At 57.7% G+C, this 22,186-nt stretch overlaps 2 protein-coding genes across 2 annotated transcripts in view; one reads left to right on the forward strand and one right to left on the reverse strand.

The window, feature by feature from the left end:
* The window catches only part of POLR3C (RNA polymerase III subunit C), a gene marked incomplete at its 3' end in the record, with an annotated part of 1,969 nt that extends 228 nt beyond the window's left edge, over positions 1-1,741 (reverse strand). Inside the window, exons 1-3 of the mRNA XM_082011572.1 lie at positions 1,394-1,741; positions 647-902; positions 142-327 (exon numbers count right to left, since the gene is read on the reverse strand). Coding sequence (XP_081867698.1) covers positions 142-327; positions 647-902; positions 1,394-1,540 — 589 coding nt within the window. The 5' untranslated portion in view covers positions 1,541-1,741. The remainder of the gene's footprint in view (positions 1-141; positions 328-646; positions 903-1,393) is intronic.
* Positions 1,742-2,356: 615 nt separating this feature from the next.
* On the forward strand, positions 2,357-21,313 carry RNF115 (ring finger protein 115; the record flags this gene model as incomplete). The annotated part of the gene is made up of 9 exons (XM_082011508.1): positions 2,357-2,449; positions 12,970-13,028; positions 14,134-14,185; positions 16,780-16,991; positions 17,519-17,590; positions 17,776-17,848; positions 19,559-19,652; positions 20,932-21,047; positions 21,182-21,313. 9 exons carry the CDS (start codon positions 2,357-2,359, stop codon positions 21,311-21,313), a joined length of 903 nt encoding a protein of 300 aa, XP_081867634.1.
* Between the last annotated feature and the right edge of the window lie 873 nt (positions 21,314-22,186).

Consider the following 22,186-nt stretch of genomic DNA (forward strand, 5'->3'; position numbering starts at 1 on the left):
CCCTGTCGAACAAAGACGACGGCATTTGCTTTTAAACACACTATTGGCACGGTCTCAGGTGAACGGCGCGTGGCCGAGCGCTCCCCAAACACCCCACTAACCAGCTGGTAGCACCCGGGGTTACCCCGAGGGGCTTCTCACCTACGAGGTTCAGCCTGGGCACGACGTACATGTCCTTCTCATTGATCACCAACGTGGGCGCAGGGGGAGGCGGCGCATCAGGGTTTTCAGGGGTTTCGGGGACCAACGGGCACCTCTGTACAAAATGCGTGTCCGCCAGGCGTACAAACGTGTTGGAGACGTCAGCGTAATCCATGGTCTTCCCGTCTAGGCCAGAGGAGAGAGACGGCGGCGTCAAGCACTGCCAGCCCCGAGTTGCTCCTGCGGCTCCAGAGGACGAGGTAACACTGTGGTCCCCAAAGAACCACCATGAACACGCTGCTTGGAGGCCATTTTGGGGTGGGGGGAAGCATTTATAACCCCTCTGACAGCGAGGCCACTTTGGGTGGCTCCTTCTCCAAGTTCATGGCCAGCTTTCCACTGTAACCCACCCGGTACCACATTCACTGAGCAAAACTGGCCTCCAGCAGCTGCTGCACTTCCTCCCACTCCCAGATCCTGTTTTTTAAGGAGAGGAGCTTCCCACCTTCCATCGTTTCCGTCAGCCTGTCCGCCACCTTCCTCACCACTGCGCTCATCGTCATCTTGCCATTGAGGAGCAGCTCCTCCACGATGAGCTCGCCTGTGTCGTTGTAGAGGGTCTTGGCGGTGTAGATGTATCGGGGATAGCGGAGAATCCGCAGAACCCGCTTGCACTGGGCCTCGTACTCCACGAAACCTCGCTTCTGCAGCTGGTACGTCACCAGGTTGTGTTGGATGAGGACACAAAGGGCTTTCTTAACCTGTCCGAGGCAGAGCGCGGCTCGGTTACGCGACAGAGAAGCCCACGCCGTGCTCATCCCCCTTCACGGAGCATTTCCTCTACATACAGCCATTATTTTCCCTGCACTGTGACCCGCCCCGGTGCTGAGCTGCCGCTGTTTGTGTCACCATCTCGTTCCCTGTGCGTCACCCGCATCCCTCTGCACTCTATTCCCTGCCTTTGCTCTCTAAGGAGACGTCAGAGTTACTCTCCTCCCTCCCAGACTACTTTTTAAGTGAGATAGCGAACCACCTCTCCCGCTTGAGAAAACCCATCTGATTTTATTCTTTTTTTTACAAGCATCAAAGTGCTCATTCGTCCTTCTCAAGGTTTTTCTACCAGTTTCTCCTTCAGGAGCAGCAGCAGTGATGACCGACAGCTCGGGCTGGTATCAGAGCGGTCCAGGCTGCGTCATCTAACGCCTCCGATCGCGCCCGGACTAAAGCCGAGGCAGGCAGGTTCGAGCTGTACCTGATCCAGCAACAGCCCCGTGTCACTGACAATCATCCGCAGCGGCTGCGTGCCCGTCCTGATAAGATAAGTCCCGATCTTCTCCACGATCTCCCCAAAATGTTCTTGCAGCAGGAGGGAACACAGCTTTATTTCCGCCTGAGTCATCTCGATGGCAGATTAAAGCACCCGGCAGCACTGGGGAAGAGCACAGAGGTTATTACGGCTGTTATGGGGGGACGGGATGGCGGGGCCGTGCTGCTGCCGCCCGGGGAAACCCACCTGTGCGCCAACCCAAAAGGGACGTACGGTGGGAGACCGAGTCTTGAGCGAAACCAGCGCCTGGCGCGGCAGCGGGGGTGAGATGGGAGAGGGGACGGACACTCTGGCACACGGATGGTCCCTGTCACAGGAGTCCCCGTGTCCCCTCCCGGGGAACGGCAGCGCTGTCAGAGGGGGCCTGGGTCCACGGGTCCACCATCCCTGCCAAGGGGCAGCCATGTCAGAGGGGTCCGAGTCCCTTGTTCCCCCTCTCGGGTGCGATGCCCGCCCCCGCGAGGGCTGGGGTGCCGTCAGAGGGGTCGGGGTCCCCGTGTGCCCTCCCGGGGGACGGCACCCCGCTGGGAGGGGATCCGCCACGCTCTCACTCACCCACGCTCGGCCTACGCCCATGCGGCCACCATGGCAACCGGCACTTCCGCTCTCCCGCCCACTACTTCCGGTCGTGCTCGGCGCCGCCGCGCTTCGTCGGCCGCTCTGGAGGACCGGCCCCGGCGATGCTCTGTCCGCGCTGTCTCGTCGTGCCGAGGTGACGCTCTACCCACCCACGCTCGCTCGCTGGCTGCTCGGTCCGGAGCAGACGAGAAGACCGGAAGCTTGAAGCTAGCGGGTCGTTCCGCCGACGCTCTACCCGGCAGACCGCGGCCTCGCTGCCTCGGCGGAGGACTGACGGCAGGGAGCCGGCGGAGGCGGGGGAGAGAGAAGATGGCGGAGGCCTCGGCGGCGGCGGCGGCCGCCGTATCCCAGCACCGCTTCTTCTGCCACAGCTGTAAGGGGGAGGTCAGCCCCAAGCTGCCGGTAAGCGCCGGGCGTGGGGACTGCAGCTTGGGGGGAGGTCGAGGCCTCTCAGCGCCGCTGCTTCCCCCTCCCTCACGGTGGGAGCGGGTCGGGTCCGGCCGGCTCCGGGGTGAGGGGCTCGTCCCCGTCGTGGCCCCCCCGATCTCCCCTGGGACCCCTCTGCCTGTCTGCCTGGGGCGCAGCCTGGGTGGGGGGTGTTTATTCCCCCCCCCCCCCAACTGCAGGCTGGGGTGACACCCTCCCCCCCCCAATCCTCTCCCTGCCCCCTGTGGGGAAGGGCAGCCCCTCCCCCCCAGGCCCTGCAGGCAGTGGTGACCCCCCAAATCCCCTCCCTGACCTTTATGGGAGGGCGTGATCCCTTCAAACCCTACTGACAGGGCTGACTCCCCCAGTCACCGTGTTGACCACAGGGAAGGGGTGCCCTCCCCTTGTCCTGTGGCGAGGGGGTGCCCCCTGAAACAGGGCTGCCCTGCAAAGCCTTGGAGGCTGATGTGATATCCCCAAACTTCCCTGAACCCCAAAATCCCCCGGGGAAGGAGTGGTTCTCCAGAAACCCAGCGGTTAGGGGTGACCCCCACACCCCTCCCCCCAGGCCTTGTAGAAAGGGGTGAGCTCTCAAATCCTGCTGAACCTTGTGGGGGCAAGGGCCCCCCCCCCCAGCCCTGCCGACTGGAGCGTGGTGACCCTCCCAGAAGGCTGAGGACAGGCTGACCCACACCCCGACATCCATAGGGCTGCAGGAGAGGATGATCCTCTCATCCTTTTGGGCAGCGCTGATGTCCCTGCAGAAGACTGCAGAGAGCAGCTGGCGGGGGGGGGGCTGTATATGGCCCCCTCCCCGGGGTGACCCCCAGCTCTCACCCCCTGACCGAGCCTGTGAGGGCTTCTTCGTCGCTGCTGTGCCTCCGGGTGAGGAGGAGGAGAGGGGAGCTTGAGCCCCAACCCGGTGGGACTGAGTCTCCCATATCTGGGGAGCCCAACACCCCCAAACCCAAAGGGGTGAGCAGGGAGGTGACAAATCCCCGTGGCCTCTCAGTAAGGCAGCTCAAAGTGGGTCTGGGCTGGCGTGACCTCAATATTCCCCCCTGGGTTTTGGGGGTGGGAGGTTTGGCCCATTATTGCTGAGGTTGGGGGACTTCTGGGGATGAAGGGGCAGGACTAGACTGATGCTCCTGTTCCCTGTGGCGGTGGGGATGATCCCAGTGCCCAGCCTGGGAAGGGACTGGGGGGATGCAGACGTGGTTGGATGTGGGGCAGCAGAAGCAGGAGGTGAACCAGGCGGCCACCTTCAGCCGGCTGCCTGCGTCCTTCCCCGGCTGAGCAGCGGGGGACAGAGGGGAGTCATCTCAGCAGCCGTTCTCCACGGGCTGCATCTACATCCAAATCCGATTCACGAGCTGTCCTTGCCCTGCTGCTGGTCGGGGACCGCATCTCCCGTCACCCGCAGGCACCCCGGGGTCTGCAGGCAGGGACTTACCAGCTTCATTAACCCAAAAAGTTCATTTCTGAGCTGCGAGTTGTGGGTTTGCTCTGCTCCTTTACAGGGTGTTGGAGCCCTCCCTGTCCTTCTCCGTCGCCAAGACGGGAGTGAGGGCAGGCGCAGACCCCTCGCGTGCTGAGCCCCCTTCCCTGATTTTTGTGAAATCCAGGCAAACGGAGCGACATGACCCCTCGGCAGCAAGAGGGGTGCACGCAGGCTCCGAAAGCGCTCGCACCCGGCCCAGGCAAGGGGCCCCAGTACGGCCTGTGGTGGGGGCTTCTGCAGGCACCAGCAGCCCCCCGAGGCTTATCCTCATCCGACGGGATGGAAGTTAGGGATATCTGCATCCAGCTCCATCCCAACTCCTCTTCTCTGGAGCCGGTAGCTTCACCTTTGGGTGCTTCTCTTCCCTCCTGTCTCCCAAATTTTGCTTCGCTCTCTTTTTACACCATTTCCATCTGTTCTTGACTGCAGCGCTTTACCCTCCAGTGTACAAAATCTACTTTGTTAAAACAAGTACTGTCCAAAACCCGCTCAAACCCTGTCCGTCCCCGAGACTCAGGCTTTCCTGGTGCCTCAGTAATCTTTCTTGCTTGACCTTGAAGCAAAACTCCAGGCCTGCTCCACAAAACACCTTCACATCAAACCTCCACTGGTTTTTCGTTTTCCTCGGATCTGGCGTGCCACGAGCGGTTTCCTTCACTTCTAAATCGGGAGCCCAGGCGGACCGACGTCCCTTCTGCTTTGCGTGGGCATTAAAGAGGTCGCTGAATCCTCTGCCTGGAGGATGGCTTGCCCAGCTCTCCCGGCGTGTCTTGCTCCAGTTTCTATTTCAAGAGCACCCAGAAACCCAGCTCAGGGTTGAGGCCTCGGTGGAGGCTGTTGTTTTGCCTCTCCTGCTGGGCTCCACTCTCGTTCCCCTCCGGAGACGGCAGGATTTCGTTAGGGATAAGCGTCGTAGAGCCTTCGGTGGGTCTAGAAATGCAGGTTGTTACAGTCTGGGTGTTAAAACATCTATTTAGAGTTTGTGCCTGCCATGGTGATGAATATTTTTGCTCTTTTGAGATCTCTGGTCTTCTGGCCTGGCCCTGGGGTGGGGATAGGGACAGACGGGTTCCTTGTGACCTGCTGGGGACCGTCAGTCATCCTCAAACATGTTTCTTCATGTCATCCCTTTGAAGGAAATTGTAGCCAGAATTTCCTTACGCCCTTCCCCGGCCGGTCGGCTCGACTGGGAGAGGCTTTTGCAATCTTTACTCAGCGTTAAGACGCGCTTTGAGGAGCGTGGTCTGACCAGCTGCTGCACTGGGTCGGCGCCGTCCCCGTGGCCTGGGGACACTTGGCGTCGGGGTGTCACCTGAACCCCCAGCAGTGGGGAGGATGTGGCCATGGGGCTGCGATGCCCACGGTTGCAACGGAGTGACCTTGGGAGCTGCTTTTGCTGCTTCCCTTTGGTCCGTCCTCGGAGGGTCCCCTTGTCCCTCCAGGCTGTGTGGCCATCACCCATCACCACGCCTTGCTGGCCATGCGTGCCCCTGATCTGACCCAGCACTGATTTCTTTTGGGCCAGTAACTCTCTGTGCCTCAGTTTACCTCCAGCAGAGCAATTACTGGCTCTGTGGGGGAGGATCCACAAAGGCAATAATTTGGGAGAAGCTGGGGCCAGGATGTGGTCCTGTGCCCCCAACCTCTTTTTCTCTCGCCCCAGACAAGTAACTTCTCTCCCTGCGTTTGCAAAAACAAAACAAATGCTGAGCACAGTGGGTTGTTTTTTTTTCACTGCTCTCACCAGAAAAATGGCAACCTAAACTAAAGCCTCGGCTGCAGATCGTTTGTCCGGGCGGTTGTTCTTTGTACCGGCTCCCTCTGAGCAAGAGGATCTGCTGCTCATCAGGCAAGATTTAGAGTTGCTGGGCCCCTGCCTCCTTTCAAAGCGAGCGCACAACCACCGTGGGGTTCATTGCCATTGCTGGGACCTGGCGAGGGCTCCCAGCAGAGCGGTCGTGGATGCAGCAGTCGTCCTCAGTGGAGCTGCTGCGTCTTCTCGCTTCAGGAGTAAGCTGGAACCTCCCAGAGAGCAGGCAGAGGTGGCGCAGACTTCGCTCCCTGCCTGCACACACTGACACGTGGGTGCCCCAAGCAGGGACAGCACCTCGGCAGGTCACCTCTGGGCCTTTCGTGGTGGTTGGGGGCTGGCGGCGCTCGGTTGGGTCGGGTCTTCTTTGGCGGCGCTCCGTTGGGTCGGGTCTTCTTTGGCGGCGCTCCGTTGGGTCGGGTCTTCTTTGGCGGCGCTCTGTTGGGTCGGGTCTTCTTTGGCGGCGCTCCGTTGGGTCGACTGCTGCCCAGGCAGCCGGATTGCAGTGCGGGTTTGATGCTGAGAAGCCGACTGATGTTTAGCTACATCCCCTGCCGGCTCTTTTGATTTGCTGTGCGCAGCAGGCGCTTGTCCTGACGGGGCTGCAGCCCTGTAGATCCGTTTTTATTTTAAAACAGGGAGGAAAAACCCAAGAGAGAGCACGCGTGGCTGGGTGAGAGGCAAAGCTGAGCAGGCATTCCAGCTCTCCCGCAGTGCCGACTGCTGCCGTGTGCTTGTCTCAGCCCTGTGCCGCCCTCCCCAGGGGCGGTGGGAGGAGGCCGGAGCGATCCCTCTGCTCATCCCTGCCGTGGCCAGCTGGTTTCATCCATGTTAGGCTCCTGTCCCAGCCAAAATACCCCAACCCCACTTCTCCTTCACCGATGTGAAGCCGGGCGGTCTCAGCTGAGAGTGGGCCCGGAGAGGAGCTGTTCTCGCTTCACGCTTCTTTATCCTTGAAGAGCTCTGGATGGACGCCGAGGATGACAGACCGTCCACCCGGTGCCACGCACGGTTGAAAGCTGCCACCCGGGTGCCCAGCGTTTCGGTGGTGGAGTTTCCCTTGTGCTCAGCGCAGCTCAAAGAAACGCTTGAATCGGCTGATGAACCGCGCGGCGATGCTGAGATGGAGTCAAGGTTAGGATACGATAGTCCCCACCTGTAACAGTGGTGACAACGCGATGAATATTTATAGCGAAGGGTGCGTCTGCGTCTCACCGAGGGCCCCGTCCTTGCTCCAGGGGGAAGCAGCAGCAGCAAGTTCTGAGGTCAGGTCATGGGGCAGAGGAGACGGCACACGGCTTTGTACGGGAGCGAGCAGGTAAGGGGGACGTTGTCCCAGAGCATTTGATGTCACCTGCCGTCTGGTGTGATGACTGCTTTGTTTTCTCTTGGCAAAATGGTCTTTATTTAAAAAAAAAACAAAAAAACACCACAAACCTGTCACCTTTTTTGCATAAAATTAGCTGTCTTGGGTCATTTGAGCCTTGGATCTTCTTTCTGAGAGGGGCTAGGGACAAGATGGTGGAAAATGATGGGTTACTGAGCAGTCCTTCTCCCGGACCTCCCTGTGCTGAAGCATCTCCTGAGCTGGAGACTGTACCCGCGCTGTTGGGTTTAAGAACCCCAGTCCTCCAAGAATTCATCTAGTGACTTTTTAAAGGCACTTTATGCTTCTAGCTTCCCCACACCCTCTGGCCGCAGCCTCCATGGCCGACGCGTAGCATAAGGAAAGTCCTCAGGCTGTAAAAATACGTGTCAAGGTGATAAGCTGCCTCGAGGAGCGGGGACCCGGGGAGAAGCTGTTGAGCTCCAAGGGCGAGAGACACGGTCCTGGCTCCTTATGAGTGCTCCAGCACCCTGCTGGGGGAAGAGATGCCATGGAGGTTTTTTTGCCGCTGCTTCTTCATGTGAGAATGCAGGAGCCATCTTTTTCCTAACTGAGGGTTAAGGCACGCGAGGCTCAGACTTTCCCTGAGCAGCAACTTGATCGTGTGTCTCTGTTGAATGAGGGTTGGTTCTCTGGGTATCTCTCTTTTCACCCGTGTCAAATATAAACCATATATTTTATTTAATGCAAGGAGCAGCTGCCCCTTGGGTGAAGCCAGGTTGGACAGTGCAGAGTGATGTTGCCCAGTACTTCAAGATGAGGAGTAAATATTGTTGCAGCTGCGGAGATTACAGGAGGGATGTTTAATTCAGCAAAGATAAATGAGTCAAACCAAGCCCGGGGTGGTGGAGCTGAGTTATCCTGCCCGTAGCTGCCTGGTGAAGAGAAGGTCAATAAGTTACGTGCAGGGTTAGAGCTGCAGAACGGGCTCGTGGCCAGCGAGGGGAAGACGAGTGACCAAAGTAGAAGCGTGTGCAGCTGCTGGATGGAGCAAGAGTCGGGGAAGACTTCTCAGCTTGCCTTACGCTCTCTCCTTCGTCGGAGCCTGTGCCCTGCTGATCGGGGAGCTTGCTTTGATGTCTCCTCTCCAAGTTGCCGGTGCCCGGAATAGCCTGGAGAACACAAGAAGGGGGCGGCTGGAGTCCTACCTCGCGGGTGAGGGTGACAAACTGGCACCGTTACCTGCGGGCCCTCGGCCGCGGCGGCTGGGAGCAGCTCGGGTCCGGCGCCTCAGCCGGAAAGATGCTGACGCTGCTGAAAGTGCCGCGACGCAGGGCTGAGCCGGCGGGACAGGTTGGACTGCGGAAGGGACGTGCCGTGCAACGACGGCCTCGTCACTAATGGCGCAGGACGCTTAGCGTTCGGCTGCTGTAGTGTCCCCTGAGCGGGGTGCGGCGCTGACGGGGGGAGCTGGTGGTTTCTGGCTCGCTGCGCGTCCAGGTGGGACGATGAAGAGGGCAAAGGCACGAGCAGTGCGTCAGCAGAACCTGAGCAGCCTGAGAACCCAAACCGCACTGTAGCAGGACCAAAGCAACCTGCATGTCGCTTTTCCTGCTGCTTTGTAGCCTTTAAATTCCATTTTCAGTGGGGATCTCAATACTTAGACGGGTTTGCTGCCACGCATCTTCGCTTGCTTCTTAACTGGAATGGCATGTGCATCTCTCCCTCTGTTTTGGGGGTGAAGGGGGGCTTGGGGACCACCTGGGTGTAACGGACCCACAAACTGGGGGCTGAAAAACCTCCTAGTCCATCCTTTCTACCCCGATGCGGGATCAAGTCTAGCAACATCGCTCCTGACAGACGTGCTTAGGCTAGACAGGTATGTGCCGCCCGGTTCTGACTGCTTAGGAAATAATTTGGCTGCTTTCCTCTAGCTAACGAGCGTGCGTCTCTTGTGAGCAGGGCACGCTGGGCTCCCGTTGGGCAGAGCCGCAGGCAGCGAGGGCTCCTGCTGGGATTTTGGTTTATTTTCCTTCTGGGAAACGTGGACCACCAGACTGAAGGGGAGTCGGAGTGATAGGATGCTGCCGGCTTCCCTGGAAAATCTCTTTTTTTCTTTGCGCTGTGGCTGGATCCTGCTTGGGGAGTGAAGGTCCCTGCGCTCACCGAAACGGTGACGGTGGCAGTTCTCGGGACGCGGCGCGCCCATCAAGCTCTCTCTGCGCGGGTGGGAGGCCCGGCAGATACCGGGGCTGTCCGGCGCATCCCTAAACCTCTCGCGGAAGGCGGGGAGGTAAGACGAAGGGCTCGTGCCGCTCTGTGCATGCGATGGCTCTGCAGTATCCCACCCACCTTCCGTCATCTGTTCTGGCTTCCCTTCTCTCTTCCCCCCCCCGTTGCTATTTATCCCAAATGCCATTTTTATCTCTCTTCATGCTCTGACTATACATCCGAGCTCTGGGCAAGGGCTGGTAATTTCCATACAGATTATAACATAAAAAGAAACATTCAAAAGCTTCCAGAAACGCATCAGACCTGCAGCGTCTCCGATGGCACAGCCTGCTGCTAAGTTTAGGAAATAAAAAATTAAAAAAAAAAAAAAGAAAAATCTTTCTAACGTGGTCATTTTGACAGGGAAAATGCTGGAAATGGAAGTGAAGGCTGTTCAGGCAGCGCAGAACGTCCTCCTGGTTCGGTACCGCTCTGAAGCCTGGTGGTATAGTGTGAAGTGAGGTGGTGTAGCACGAAATGAGCTTTTTGACCCCGGTATTTTCATGTCTAGCTTTACGTTCGGTACGTATTCATTACTTGTAAGAAATGCCAGGCACTCGCCGTTCCTCGCTTCTAACTCGCGGCTCGGACCCAGCGTCTCTGAAGAGGGACACCCGACAGCGCTCTGCGTTTTGCAGAGCCTTTCCCCCCAAAAAAGAGCTCCTTTTGCCCCTGCATTGTAATGTTGGTTCGGAGCGGGGTCCGTGCTGTACCCCCTGCCTTCCCAGCCGCGCAGCCGGACTTGCTCTCCGTGGTGGCACGCAGCACCGGGCGACACACGCTCCTCTTCCAAAGGCACGAGTCCATTCTCATTAGCCTCGCGATTCACGGAGACAAAGCCGAAAGCCCCAGACAGATTTTAGTGTTTTCCTTTTTTTTTTCTCCTTTCGAAGAGCACGTCACCCGTCAGTTCCCATTATACTCGAGCCTGGCGCCCTTTGGACAATATACCGCACGTTCGGCTGCCTAAATGGGCTTTTGAAAACCTGTGCTCGACCCCTCCCGTCGCAGGCTGGGGCGTCACGCATGGTTTTTGGGAGCGAAGCTGCTGTGGGCAGCCCCCCGCCATGCTCTTGTCCGTCTCTGAAGCTGCTCCGGCGGGGAAGCTGGCAGGCGAGCTGCCCCTGGGTAAGCACAGCACCTAGTGAATATTGCCAGCTAATACTTTGCTTTGGGGGGGCGGGGAAAAAGCAAAATTAAATTAATTGAGGTGTTGAGAGGGCTTATGTGCTGTTTCCAGGGAAATAGAGATTCAGGGGGAAAAGGATACGGACCTTTACGGTGACAGGGGACGGGAAGCCGAAGCTTGCGTTTCATGAAAGCAAAAAAAAAAAAGTGAGTGAATTTGGAGCTGGCTCCGCAGAGGTGTTGTGTTACGGGAGATCTCACCTGTGCCCCGGCTCTGGTAACGCTGCGCCGGGAATTCGATCGGTCCTCGCCCCGGCGGGGCGTTGGGAGTTCAAAGGAGGAGCTGGGCTGTATGGAGCCACTGGTGCACCGCTGGCTGGGGCGTCGTGTCTTGTCTTTCCTCTTCCTCTTCCTCGTCAGGCTCCAGGTCTCGGTGGCAGGATTTGACACCGAGGGCTCGAGGCTGTGGCTCACGGGACGCTGGAAGGGTTTTTGTCTGCGATCTGGGAAGCATGAGTAAAGAAAGCAAGACTCCGGAGGTTTTATTTTTGGATGGAGACCCCCAGAAACTGTGGGTTGGAAAATCACCTCCCAGAGCGTGGGTTTGGGAGCGCTCTGTCAGTGGGACGGGCTGGGGAGGGAGGATCTGGGGGTGCTTTTTGGTTCTGGCAACATTTTGCTATAAATTGAAGTCGATTCACTGCTCTGGGACAAAACAAGGGCTCTCGCAATGAAAGCGGAGAAACTTTTCTCCTCTAAAGAAATCTTTCCCAACCGCTCCTAAAAGCTCCGGCTGCCTCCGTGGTTCCCCGCGAGCGGCTCTTCCGCTCCCCGATGCCAAACCCAGGATCGCCGCGCGGTCGTGCGGCTGGATGCGCCCTTCTCTCGGGCGGAGGATGGCGAGGATGCTCTCCTTCGCTTCCTCCTGGTGGAGCAGTAGCTGGCAAACGAGCGTTGCCGTGCCGGTGCTGTCGTGAGGACGGAGCCCTCCCCTCTCCCTGCCTGTGCAAGCCCTGGCTGATGTTCCCTGTGTCCGTGTTTTCCCCCGGGCAGGGGTGTCCCTGCTTGGTAATGCCCTGGGGGGCAAGGAGGCGCACGGGAGATCTGAATGTTTCTCTTTTGGCTGGTTTTCGGGAGGGCTGGAGGTGGAGAGGCTGGATAATGGCTTTTCCCCACCCTTGACACAGAACTTGCGCTTCTCTAGCACCATTCATCCGTGGGCTGAGGCGTGTGGAGGTTTCCCCCTCCATATGGGCAGGGGGGTGATGGGGGGTGCCCGTGGGGTCCTGAGTTCGGGGAGGGCAGCTGCAGGGTGGACCCAGAGGTGCCTCTTCTCCACGTCTGTCTGTCTCGTGCGCTTGTCTGTCCGCTTGCCCAGCCTGGCTTCTTATTATCTTCTCCCTGCAGCAGATCCTGCTTTGATGGCGCTAGCAGCGTATTCCAGAGCAGGGAAGCCTCTGGATTATCCAGTTCCTTCTCTCTCATCCTTAAAAGCTTTGCAGCCGCAGAGCAAACCCATCCACCTCCATCCTGCTTTGCTGGTGACCAGCACCTCGCGGCTGGTCCGGCAGCGCCTCGGCTGGCCGAGCGGGCTTGGAAGGAGCTGGCTGTAGGAAGGGTGGACGTCTGAGCCTTTGGATTGGGATTTTGTGGCCGTGGGAGGAGCTGCTTTTTATCCAGGTGATGTGCCAGGGAAAGCAGCCCTGGGGCTGTGTGTTCCCTTCTCTGCGGCCCAAATTTTGGTAAAAGGATGGCATGCTCGGTGGGAGGACAGAGCAGCGGGCAGAGGTGGTACCGGTGGCCAACAGCCGGCGAGCCCGGCTTACGTATGGAGCCCCTCTTTATGCAAATGGCTTGAGGGGGGGGGAAGTTAAAGAATACTTATTCTCTAACTCTGATAATTGCAGAGCGTCTCTGTAAGTTCCCTGCGAGAGCCGTCCTCCCCGCGCTGCGAGCAGCAGCAAGTCCAGCTCCGCATCGGAGCAGCGTCACCAGCAGCTCGCCGGCTTTCCAGCGCCGGTTTAAGTGACGTGACTTGCTTTCCGTCCCCGGGGCTGGGAACCGGCCTTGTCCGAGGCCGCTTCGCAGAGCTCCTGGAGCTTTGCTTGTAAATGGCTTTTTTCTTAAACGTCACTATCAGGGCAGGCTTGAGGCTGTAGGTGTGGGGGTGTTTTTAAATTTATTTTTCTTTGGACCGCCACTAACCGTGCGTGATCTTGATAAGGGCGTTTTTCTGTTCCGCAATTGTCAGTTGAGGTCAATAATACCTGCTGTAACCACCGGGCTTTGAAATCCTCTTAACGAAGCCGAAACGCGGCTCTTCCGGAGTGCCGTTACGGGGAGGTGGAGCTCGGGCATCCGCATTTGGCTCCTGGCATGTAACTTCTCGAGCTCCTCTTTTTCCTGAAACGGCAAGCTGAGTGTTTGGTGGCTAAACCCAGCGTCCTCTGTCTTTACAGGAGTACACTTGCCCGAGATGTGAATCTGGCTTTATTGAAGAAGTCACAGATGATTCCAGGTAACGTATGCGTCGACACGCTGCTTGTTTTACCGCGTGCTTACGTTTCTTCTGGGTTTGTGAGATGCCTGGTGTAAAGCCTCTAAAAACTCTGGGCAACAAGGATAAAATAAGGAATGCGAAAGAAAAGCTTATACATGAGCGTGAATTTGGACTTGATACCAGATGAGACTGAGAATACGAGTGGCCGTCGGTCTCGTGCTAGAGCCACGCAGAGGGGCTTGGCGAGGACTTCCAAGAAGATGGGAGCTGTGAATTAAGGCTGTACAAGGTCCTGCGAACAAAAGCGCGTACAGGTTTTTGACCCCTGTTTCTTCGGTCTGTTAGAGCAAAAAGCATTATTTTTTTTTAGGAATCAAGCTTGAATCGCAGCGACACGCAGTATCTTTCTTTTTTCCTCTGTTGGCCCCAGCTCGGCCTCCTGACCTTCTCCGATCTCACAGCTCAGGCCAAGAGAGAAAGAAACGCCTTTTCTCTCTAGGATTTGGTCGTTGGTCGCCCAGCAGAACACGCTGCTGGCAAATTAGATCCAAAATTACACCTGCTCAGCACTTAATATATTCAGTCTTGAGTAACTGCTGAGAAAACTGCTTTGTTTGGGTTGGGGGTAGGCAAGACGAAAGGACGCACGTGAACCTGCCAGAGCAGGACTCCGGGGCTGGGTGTCGCCGAGGAGAGGACTTAATGTCACACTACGTCCTCCTCTTAAATATAAGCGTGTACGCGTCGCTTAAGGCAAGACTGGAGGGTCCTTGGGGCGCTGGGCACGCGATCCCGTTTGTGGAGTGACGATGCTCCATCTCAAATGCCTCCTCATAGGAGGCTCTTCCAGAGCCCAGATAGTTAGAAACCGGGTTTCTTCGCCACGGTCAGGTTGCGCGTAGCGTGCTGGCACATAAACAAACCTTTTAACTTTAATGGGCCTTTTCTGTCCCTAGGAATTACTCCGCTGTGTTCACAGAGCAGGCTCTGTTTGCCCATCCCGTTCTCTCTCAGACCACACGGGGACCGTCTTGCTCACGCGAGCTCCCGTCTGTGTTTAACCCCAGAAGGGGAGCTGGTTTCTGGCAGGGTGACCTGCTCTCACTCGCCTGTTTCTCTCCAGTTTTCTAGATGGCAGCGGCATAGACGACAGCCCATCCACACAGTTTGCAGAGGTGAGTCTTGCTGTCTTGCTTTTTACGTTTTTAACCGTAGCCGTGAAGAGGTTTTCAGCCTTGGCTCCGGGCGTACTACGTGAAGGCATCTTCACTTACTGTCTCGGAAAAAGGCTGGCTGATCTTCCTGGGGGAACCTTCAGGAACTTAGCAAATTTTGAGGAGACTGTTGACATTGCTGGGGTTGAGACCTGCCAGAGATTTGCTCACAGGAAAAGAAGGATGCTAGAAAGACGCCCTGGCCCCAGCGTTGGGACGTGTGTTGGCGATGCCCCGCCAGCCCCTTCCTCCCTGCTCGTTGCTGCTCTCAGTCTTACCAGAACTGTCTAAAAAGTCCAAACTCGTAACAAAATCCGTGTCTCACCATTCAGTTGCGTGGACCTCGGAGCAGGAGGGGTTGGGCAGCGAGGGCTGGAAGTGTCTTTTCTTACCCCGTTACCTAAAGTCCCAAACAGCCGGGCACGTGCCGACGGCCTGAGTCAAGCTCTGCGAATAGCCACCCCGACCCCGTGCTGTGGGCTCGCCTGAGTCACCCTGGGCTCGTGGCTCATCTTCCAGACCCTGGGGAAGGACGGGTGGCTTTAGGCTCTGACCTCAGGCTCTGTTCCTCAGGGCTCTGTTTCCCTTCAGGAGTTCAGCTGAGCTGTGTAAAACAGATGGAAATAAAATTTCTCTGTGTCTCCTCTGCCAGCAGGCCTTGCTCCGAGACCAGGTTGTTCGTTTGGTCGGTTATTGAGGAGCTTTAACTGTTCCTCGGTCCTCTCAGGAGACCTCCCTGGCACCTTGAGCCCCAGCCCGTCAGCCAGGGCTATCCCCAGGTGGATTTGGGGGTCTGTGGTGTTGCCGAGCTCCTTTGGGTGCTGCGGCAAAGCCACTCGGGTCAGTGCCAGAAACAGGGTCACCAAATAACTGCAGTTCCTCTACAGCTTTGTGTTTCGGATCTGGATCCCTCCTGTTTGCTTCCACATTCCCCACATACGGCCACTTTGCCACTCCTCCTCTTCGGCCGGATCCATTTGTCTTCCGAACAAAACTGTTGCTCTTGTAGTGCTCCTCCCCAGCGCCGCATCCCAGAAATGCCCGTGCTTCAGTGAGATAAAGGGATCTCGTCTTATAGCCCACGGGGCGGTTTACAAAGAGCTTTGGGATGCCCCTGCATGAAAGGCGCTATGTAAATTTAAATGGCTTTTAGGATTAATAATAAATTAAAGTCACCTCTCAGCAGTGTGGCTGCAGGCAGACAGAGCTCTGTCTTGATCGTAACCAGCAGGAGAACAAGCACAACTCCCGTCTGCGGGGTGTGAATTCAGAGAACAGGTCATAAACTTGACTTCTCCCTCTCCTCCAACACCGGAGTGAAGCAGGCAGCGTAAGAGACTTGTAAAGTGAGCTAATTTGATGTGAAATGGAAATTAAGCCGCTCTGATCATGTCGTAAGACATGATGAGGGTCTAGTACAAATAAGAAAAGAACAGCCCTCGTGTTACGCTCGGTAGCATCTACTTCCCGCAGCAAATCCAAGGGTGCTGCTCCCTCGAACACCGCTTTTGCAGTGCGGAGCCCAGCCCAGGTGTATTGAGCGTGAGCAGCAGCTTGCTCCCGCATGGCAGATGGAGGAGTTTCTTGTCTGATGCTCCTTGTTTTGTTGTGCCCTATTAATTTTTTTGCCTAAACCTGCATCATAAATCTTCAGAGCCCTCCTCAGCTGCTATTTTAATCCGTGGGCGATCTGAATCGCAGAAGGAAGAAAACCGAATGGGTTTTGCAGGTGAGGGTGGCCGGGGGGGAGCTCCGAGCTGTGGCTCAGGATGGGCATGCCTTGCTCCAGGGTACTGGGTGTTTTTGTGCAGCCCCCCAGTTTCTCTGCAGGCCGGGAGCTCTGCAGAGATCCGCTGGTCACCCCAACAGCTCTCGACTTGTGTCCCTGCTGCCCCTCGGAGAGGCTCGGGGCTGGCAGCTTGCCTTGGGTCAAGGAGCCGGTGGGTTTTCGCACCACCAGCCGCGGGCAGGCCTGCTCTAGGGCCAGGCGACGGCTTTACGCCTGCGGCTGGGTCCCACGGAACAGCGTGACGTGTGCGAGACCGTTCGTTATCGGCCGTTTCTGCCGGCTCGGGTGCGCTGAACCGGAGAACCCAACCCGAAACACAACCCCTCCTTCTTGGGGCCGTGCTTCGGTTCTTGGGGCCGCGTCCGTTTGCCACCTGTGGCTGTGAGGACCCAGAGCACTCGGTGAGCCCGTGGATGTGGGGCCTGGGTGTCCGGCGTTACCTGTCCGCAAATCCCAGCCCCTGGGGAGAGAGAGAGACCAACCCTTGCAGTGCGCTGGGCTGGCTTACAACATACGTGATGCTGGGATCTGTACATAGCAGGAAAGAGCCGACGTGTTGGTCTTCCCGGGGGTGGTACATCTGATTAGTCTGGGCTATAATTAAGCGTTTTTGCCAGGCTTTTTTTTCTGGGAGCCATGGTAACTGTATGAACGTCTTCAATTGCTTCTGTCGAGGTGGACTTCCCTGCCTCCGTGTTGGCAGCGGAGTCACCGGAATTAGTGACAGAGCTGTGTGTGGTTAGTGTTTCCCCTTTTCTCCCCCCAGCTTTGGGACCATTTGGACCACACAATGTTCTTTCCCGACTTCAGACCCTTTCTGAGTAGCAGCTCACTGGATCAAGACAGCAGGGACAATGAGAGGGGCCACCAAGCCCACGCCGACCTCTGGGGACCAAGCCGACCCCCGCGATTGCCCATGACGCGGAGGTACAGGTCCCGGGGCAGCTCACGCCCCGACAGGTCTCCTGCTATCGAAGGGTAAGTGCCTAAATTACCCCCTGGCAGCGTCTCCTTCCCCCATCAGTGGTGAAGTGTGGGAATTTGGGGAGAAACCTGTCAGAATGGGATCCTGGCACTTATGGTAGGTGACCCTCGGGCCCGGAAAACGCAGGGTTTCACGTGGGGTGCTCTACCCTTTGTCCCCCCTCGGCGTGAATCGAAGCTGCCTGGTGGGAAAGGTGGGTTTTGCCTGTAAGGGTGCCAGCCCACACCGCAGGGAAACGAGTCGGTGCTTTGGGAAACTCGGTCATTTCCTTTCCCTCTCCCCGCCCTCCCACGCTCCGATGAGTTAGCGTCCCGTGTTCCTTCGTGCTGTGCCTCTGGCTCAGGGCTCGCCCTTCTGCAGAGGGATTTACCTGGGCGGGAGTCTAGCGACAGCGCGCCTGCCGTCGGCCGGAGCAGTATTTCGTGTTTTGCTGCCCGTTCTTGCTAAACTGTTGCTGCTGCCATTTATTTGTTTGTTCAACTTGTTCTTTTTTTTTCTCTTTCGATTCCTCCCTCTTTAGAATAATACAGCAGATCTTTGCAGGATTTTTTGCAAACTCAGCGATTCCTGGCTCACAACATCCTTTTTCTTGGTGAGTAGCAAGCACAGTTTAGACTGTGGCTTTGATCACGGCTGCCCACACCAGTAAAAAGCCCTGGTCTGGTGCCCGGGAGCTCCCTCTCCCTGGGACAGCTTCCTAGAGAGGATTGTGCAAGCCTTGGAGCTGGTTTGGGGTGGGGGAAACGGCTTCCTTGACTCTCGGCTCTCCCTCGGCAGGAGCGGGATGCTGCACTCGAACCCTGGGGACTATGCGTGGGGACAGAGCGGCCTTGATGCCATTGTCACCCAGGTAAGACCCTCCTGTGTGCCTGGGCGCGGGACGGCCCAAGCTGGCTAGCCTGGGCTTTGATCCGTGCCTGGAAGTTTTTGTGCTCCTCTCAGGTCAGTCCCTCGGGCTGGAGACGAGCCTTGGGGTTCGGCTGGGGGCTACGAACAGACCGCTGCTCTCTGGCTTGGTGGTTGCTTATGCGCTGCGTCCTCAGCGGGCCCGGGAGCAGGGGTCAGCCCTCAGTCCTGCGGAAATACAGTTCTTAGTGCTACGGTGCCTTGCCTCTTTCTCAACCCGTGTGTGGCGCGAGGCTCGCAGGTGCCTTGCAACGGCCTCAGCGGAGGCTGAAGATGAACGTCAGCCCCGGATCTCTCACCGAGTTGAGCAATTTGCAGCTGTGAGCCATTTCCCCCTGCGGTTTGTGGAGGGATGAGCCCAGTCCGCTCCCGTTCCCTGGAAGCATCGTCTGGCTCCTTTGAGGATCGGGGGTGTCCAGCCTCCATCCACAAACAGTCTCTTCCAGGGCGTTGGCATCACTGGGGTGGGAAGAGCAGACGGATGCTTTACTGAGAGCTAATTTGGCCGCTGTTGTCGTGCTGACACCTCCCGAAAGCGCCTGGCAAAGCCATCTGCTGCCATTCATAAGCAGCCCCCGGCTTCCCAGGCTGCCTCACACGCCCGTCTCACCCGCTGAACTCGCCGCTTCCCAAAATGAGTCTGCAGTCCACATGGCCACTCGGAGACAGCACCTTCCCCCTCCCACCCCACACCCCACAGAGCAGAGCAAGCCCCGGCAGGCACGGTGTGGTGGGGTTGGTGTCGCGGTTCGCATCCGGGCTGGATATGTGGCTCCGCTCAGCTCTCCGCTGGGTCTGGAGTGGCAGCCCTGCCCATCCCGGGGTTTCGTGTCATCCCAGGCATCTTAACGTGGCCTTCAGAGCTAAACGAGGCTCCTGCGGATGCTCCTCTGCGCTCTCCCTGAGCGTGCTTGAATCCGTTTGAGCTGACCGAAGAGGCGCTGTCAGCGCCATCGCTGCGGCTCGAGCTCGGCCCACGTTAAACGCCGGAGGCTGCAGGCAGGAGAGGCAGCCCCGCAGGAGCACAGCCGTGGTACGGCTGCTCCTTGGTTTGGTGGCGGTACTTGGCTGAAGCAGCTTCTCTTTAGTCGAGACCCTGGGAGGTCTCCTCCTCCCTCCCAACACCCCGCTCAAGCTTTGGGAGAGGCAGAAGGTGCTCAGTCTCCCTTTTTCTGCAGTACGAGGCTCTTCCTCTTCTCAAACCATCTCTGCTGACTCCCTTTCGGTTCAAAATCCTCCAGGAGTAGCTTAGCACCCTCCCCCGTGTCTGTGGCAATGTCTCCCGTGCCACCCAGACCCTTCAGCCTCCCAACTGCTGATGCAAGAGAAAATACCTGGCGGGCAGTGATGTTAGAAGTGGGGTCGTCAAGATTGGAGGCATGGAAGTAAGGTTTGAAAGCCGAAAATGTTGCGGCAGAGGAGGGGACGGTCACCTGTGCGCTAAACTAGGGTGAAGGGGCCTGAGCTTGCTCCGGGGGGTGAGCAGCGGGAATGTGTCCGGCCAGGCACGGCCCCCAGGGACAGCCCGTGCGGAGCTGCTCGTGCCTGGCTGGCTGGTTTTGGGACGTAGCGCTCTTCCTGCTTGTCTGCCGATGCTCTGCACGGCAAAGCCATTGTCCCCGCTCCTGAGCACAGCCTGTTTTCTTCTCCACAGCTCTTGGGGCAGTTGGAAAACACGGGACCACCTCCAGCCGACAAGGAGAAGATCTCCTCTCTCCCGACGGTGACAGTAACTCAGGAACAAGTTGGTAGGTGAAATCAGTCGCCGGTGTCCGACGTCTGCTGGTGCTTTGGTGTACGCGCCCCGAGCTCCCCTCTGCCTCCGCCGGGGGCCAGCCTCTGCTGTGCCCGTGTGCTTCCCGGGCTGATGCGGGAGCGCGGAAGGCAGCGCTGCTCCATCCTCCTGAATTAGTCTAGACTGAGGCTGGAAACGCTCGTGTCTTCCAGCTCGGGAGATCCTGAGCTTTGCTGCTCTCGGCTCTGGTGCCCAGTTCTCCTGGGACGCTCGGGTCTCCGCCGGTTCAGGCCGTCGGCAAAGACTCCTCCGCTCTGCAGAGCATTTGCGCAGTCCCCACGCGCTGCCTTTTTGGCCTGCCCACCCCCCGATGGCTTTACCTTCTACAGTCTTCTGGTTGCGCTGTTGCTTACGGTCTCATTAGAGCTGGGCTTGGCCGGTTGCTTTTCTTCCCTTTCGAATTGGCTCACGGCAGAGCTGGTAGATGAGGCTCTGAACGTAATTCCTGCTGCGCTACTCTGGAACTGTCGTGTAAGGCTCGCAGGTTCCTGCAGTGCAGCTGGCAGCAAAGGCCTGTGGGTTTCTCGTAAGGGTTATGGTTTTGCTATTAGCCCATCCCGGGGATTCTTCTCCCTGTGTTTGCAGCAGGCTGTCTCCCAAGGCTGCTCAAGGGATCCCGTTCCCTCCGAGCTGCTCTGTTACTGGAACCTGAACTGCTGCGTGAAGACAAACTGATGAGAAAAGCTCTTTCCACAACAGATATTTTTGTCTGGCGCTTTTTATATACCCGCGTCTCCTCTTCTTGTCTGGGAAGCCAAGAAGCATCTGAATTTCCATGTCGTAACGCTCGGTCTCGCCCGTTCGGATCGGCCGTGCTCGGGCCGTGCGGCCCGGCAGTCGAGAGAGGCCGGGAGCCCGGCGTCCCCGCCGCGTGTGGCTGGGACACCCACGGGAGCGTTACGGGCTCGGCACAAAGGAGGAGGGATCGGGTTTTTGCCATCCTGTGGTCGGCGGCGCGCAGCAGCCGGCTGGATGCACGACGGCAGCATCCCCCGCCAGCCTCGCAGAACTGCCCCTGTTCTGGGCGCGGAAGTTTTGGCAGGACTCGGCTAAAATACCCTTAGCTGGATTTTGTCGTCGGTGTAAGGCATTTCTTTGATTCCCGCCTGCCGAACGCCGCCATCCCTGGTGGGCCGTTTGCGAAGGGACCCTGGCTTGTAAAGACGGGGTTTGTATCCCCAGAGGGCTGAAGCTGCCCGCTTCACCCTCCCTCGCCTGTGCCTCTCTTCCAGACACGGGTTTGGAGTGTCCTGTGTGCAAAGAGGACTACACAGTAGCGGAGCAAGTCCGACAGCTACCGTGCAATCACTTCTTCCACAGCAACTGCATCGTGCCGTGGTTAGAGCTGGTAAGAGCCTGCGACGCGGGTCTGGGGGCTCTGAGAGGTGCCCTGAGCCTCGCCCCGCGTGTCTGACGGGGTGAAACCGGGCAGAGCAGCCACCCGAGCGGCGTTTCCCTGAAACCCCCGCGTTTCTCTTGCAGCACGACACGTGTCCGGTGTGCAGGAAAAGCTTAAAAGGCGAAGATTCGACTCGGCAAACGCCAAACCCCGAGGCCTCAGCGAGTAACAGCTTTAGCAGTGAAAGCCAGCTACACGATCGATGGACTTTCTGACGCTCGAGGGCTTCCTGGGGAGCTCTGGCCGGAGCACCGTCGCTACAGATGTACATTGTGTTATAATTCACGCACCACCACCACCAACAGAGAGTAGCAGGAAATAGAGGGCAGGGGGGGAACCCACCCTGTGGTTTTACTGCGACGAGTGCTGTCTTTTTCCTGAAACTTTAGCATCTCCGAGCAAATCGCGTCTCCATTGGAATCGCCTCTTTAGTCCTAAATTCCGAGTGATTTGACTTGATTTTATACTTGCGAAACCTTTCCTTCAAACAAGGCCCCTTCCAAGGGGCTGGGGGCTTGGGGGGAGTGCGCCCGCGTCCCGAGATCTCTGCCGCAGCTGCCTCCCCGCGGGGTCGGCTCCCCCCGCCCTGGCTCCCCAGAGAGCTGGCAAATTTGGGTGGGGAAAGCATGCCGGCTGCGGTGCCCCTCCTCGTAAAGGAGGGGGTGGAAAGGAGAAGATTTTTTTTTTTTTTTTTTTTTTTTTGACTTCTCTGACCCCTTTCCCTGCCCCTCAGACCGGGTGGGTGGAATCAAATCCAGGAGGGGTTGTTTTGGGGTGTTTTGGGGGTTTTTTTGCCCCCTCTTCTCTTGACTTCAAGTGTCTATAAAATAGCGTTCCAGGTTTTCTCAAGGGAGAGGCAGAGGTGAAGGTGGAGGCACCGCAGGATGCCCGGAGCTCTTCCCAGGGCATGCTGGCGGAGAGAAGCGCGGTCGGGGACGTGCGGGAGCCCCCCGGTTCTGGGAACAGGAATGCACCGAGCAGGATTTTCTGTCTTGTCGTGGATGTTTGTTTGTTTGTTTTGGGGTTTGTTGTTGGGTTTTTTTTGTTTGTTTTTTTTTTTCTTGGCCCTTCTCCATGTGCCTGTGTCC

This window comes from Phaethon aethereus (assembly GCF_964289735.1).
Source record: "Phaethon aethereus genome assembly, chromosome: 28".
NCBI lineage: Eukaryota > Metazoa > Chordata > Aves > Phaethontiformes > Phaethontidae > Phaethon > Phaethon aethereus.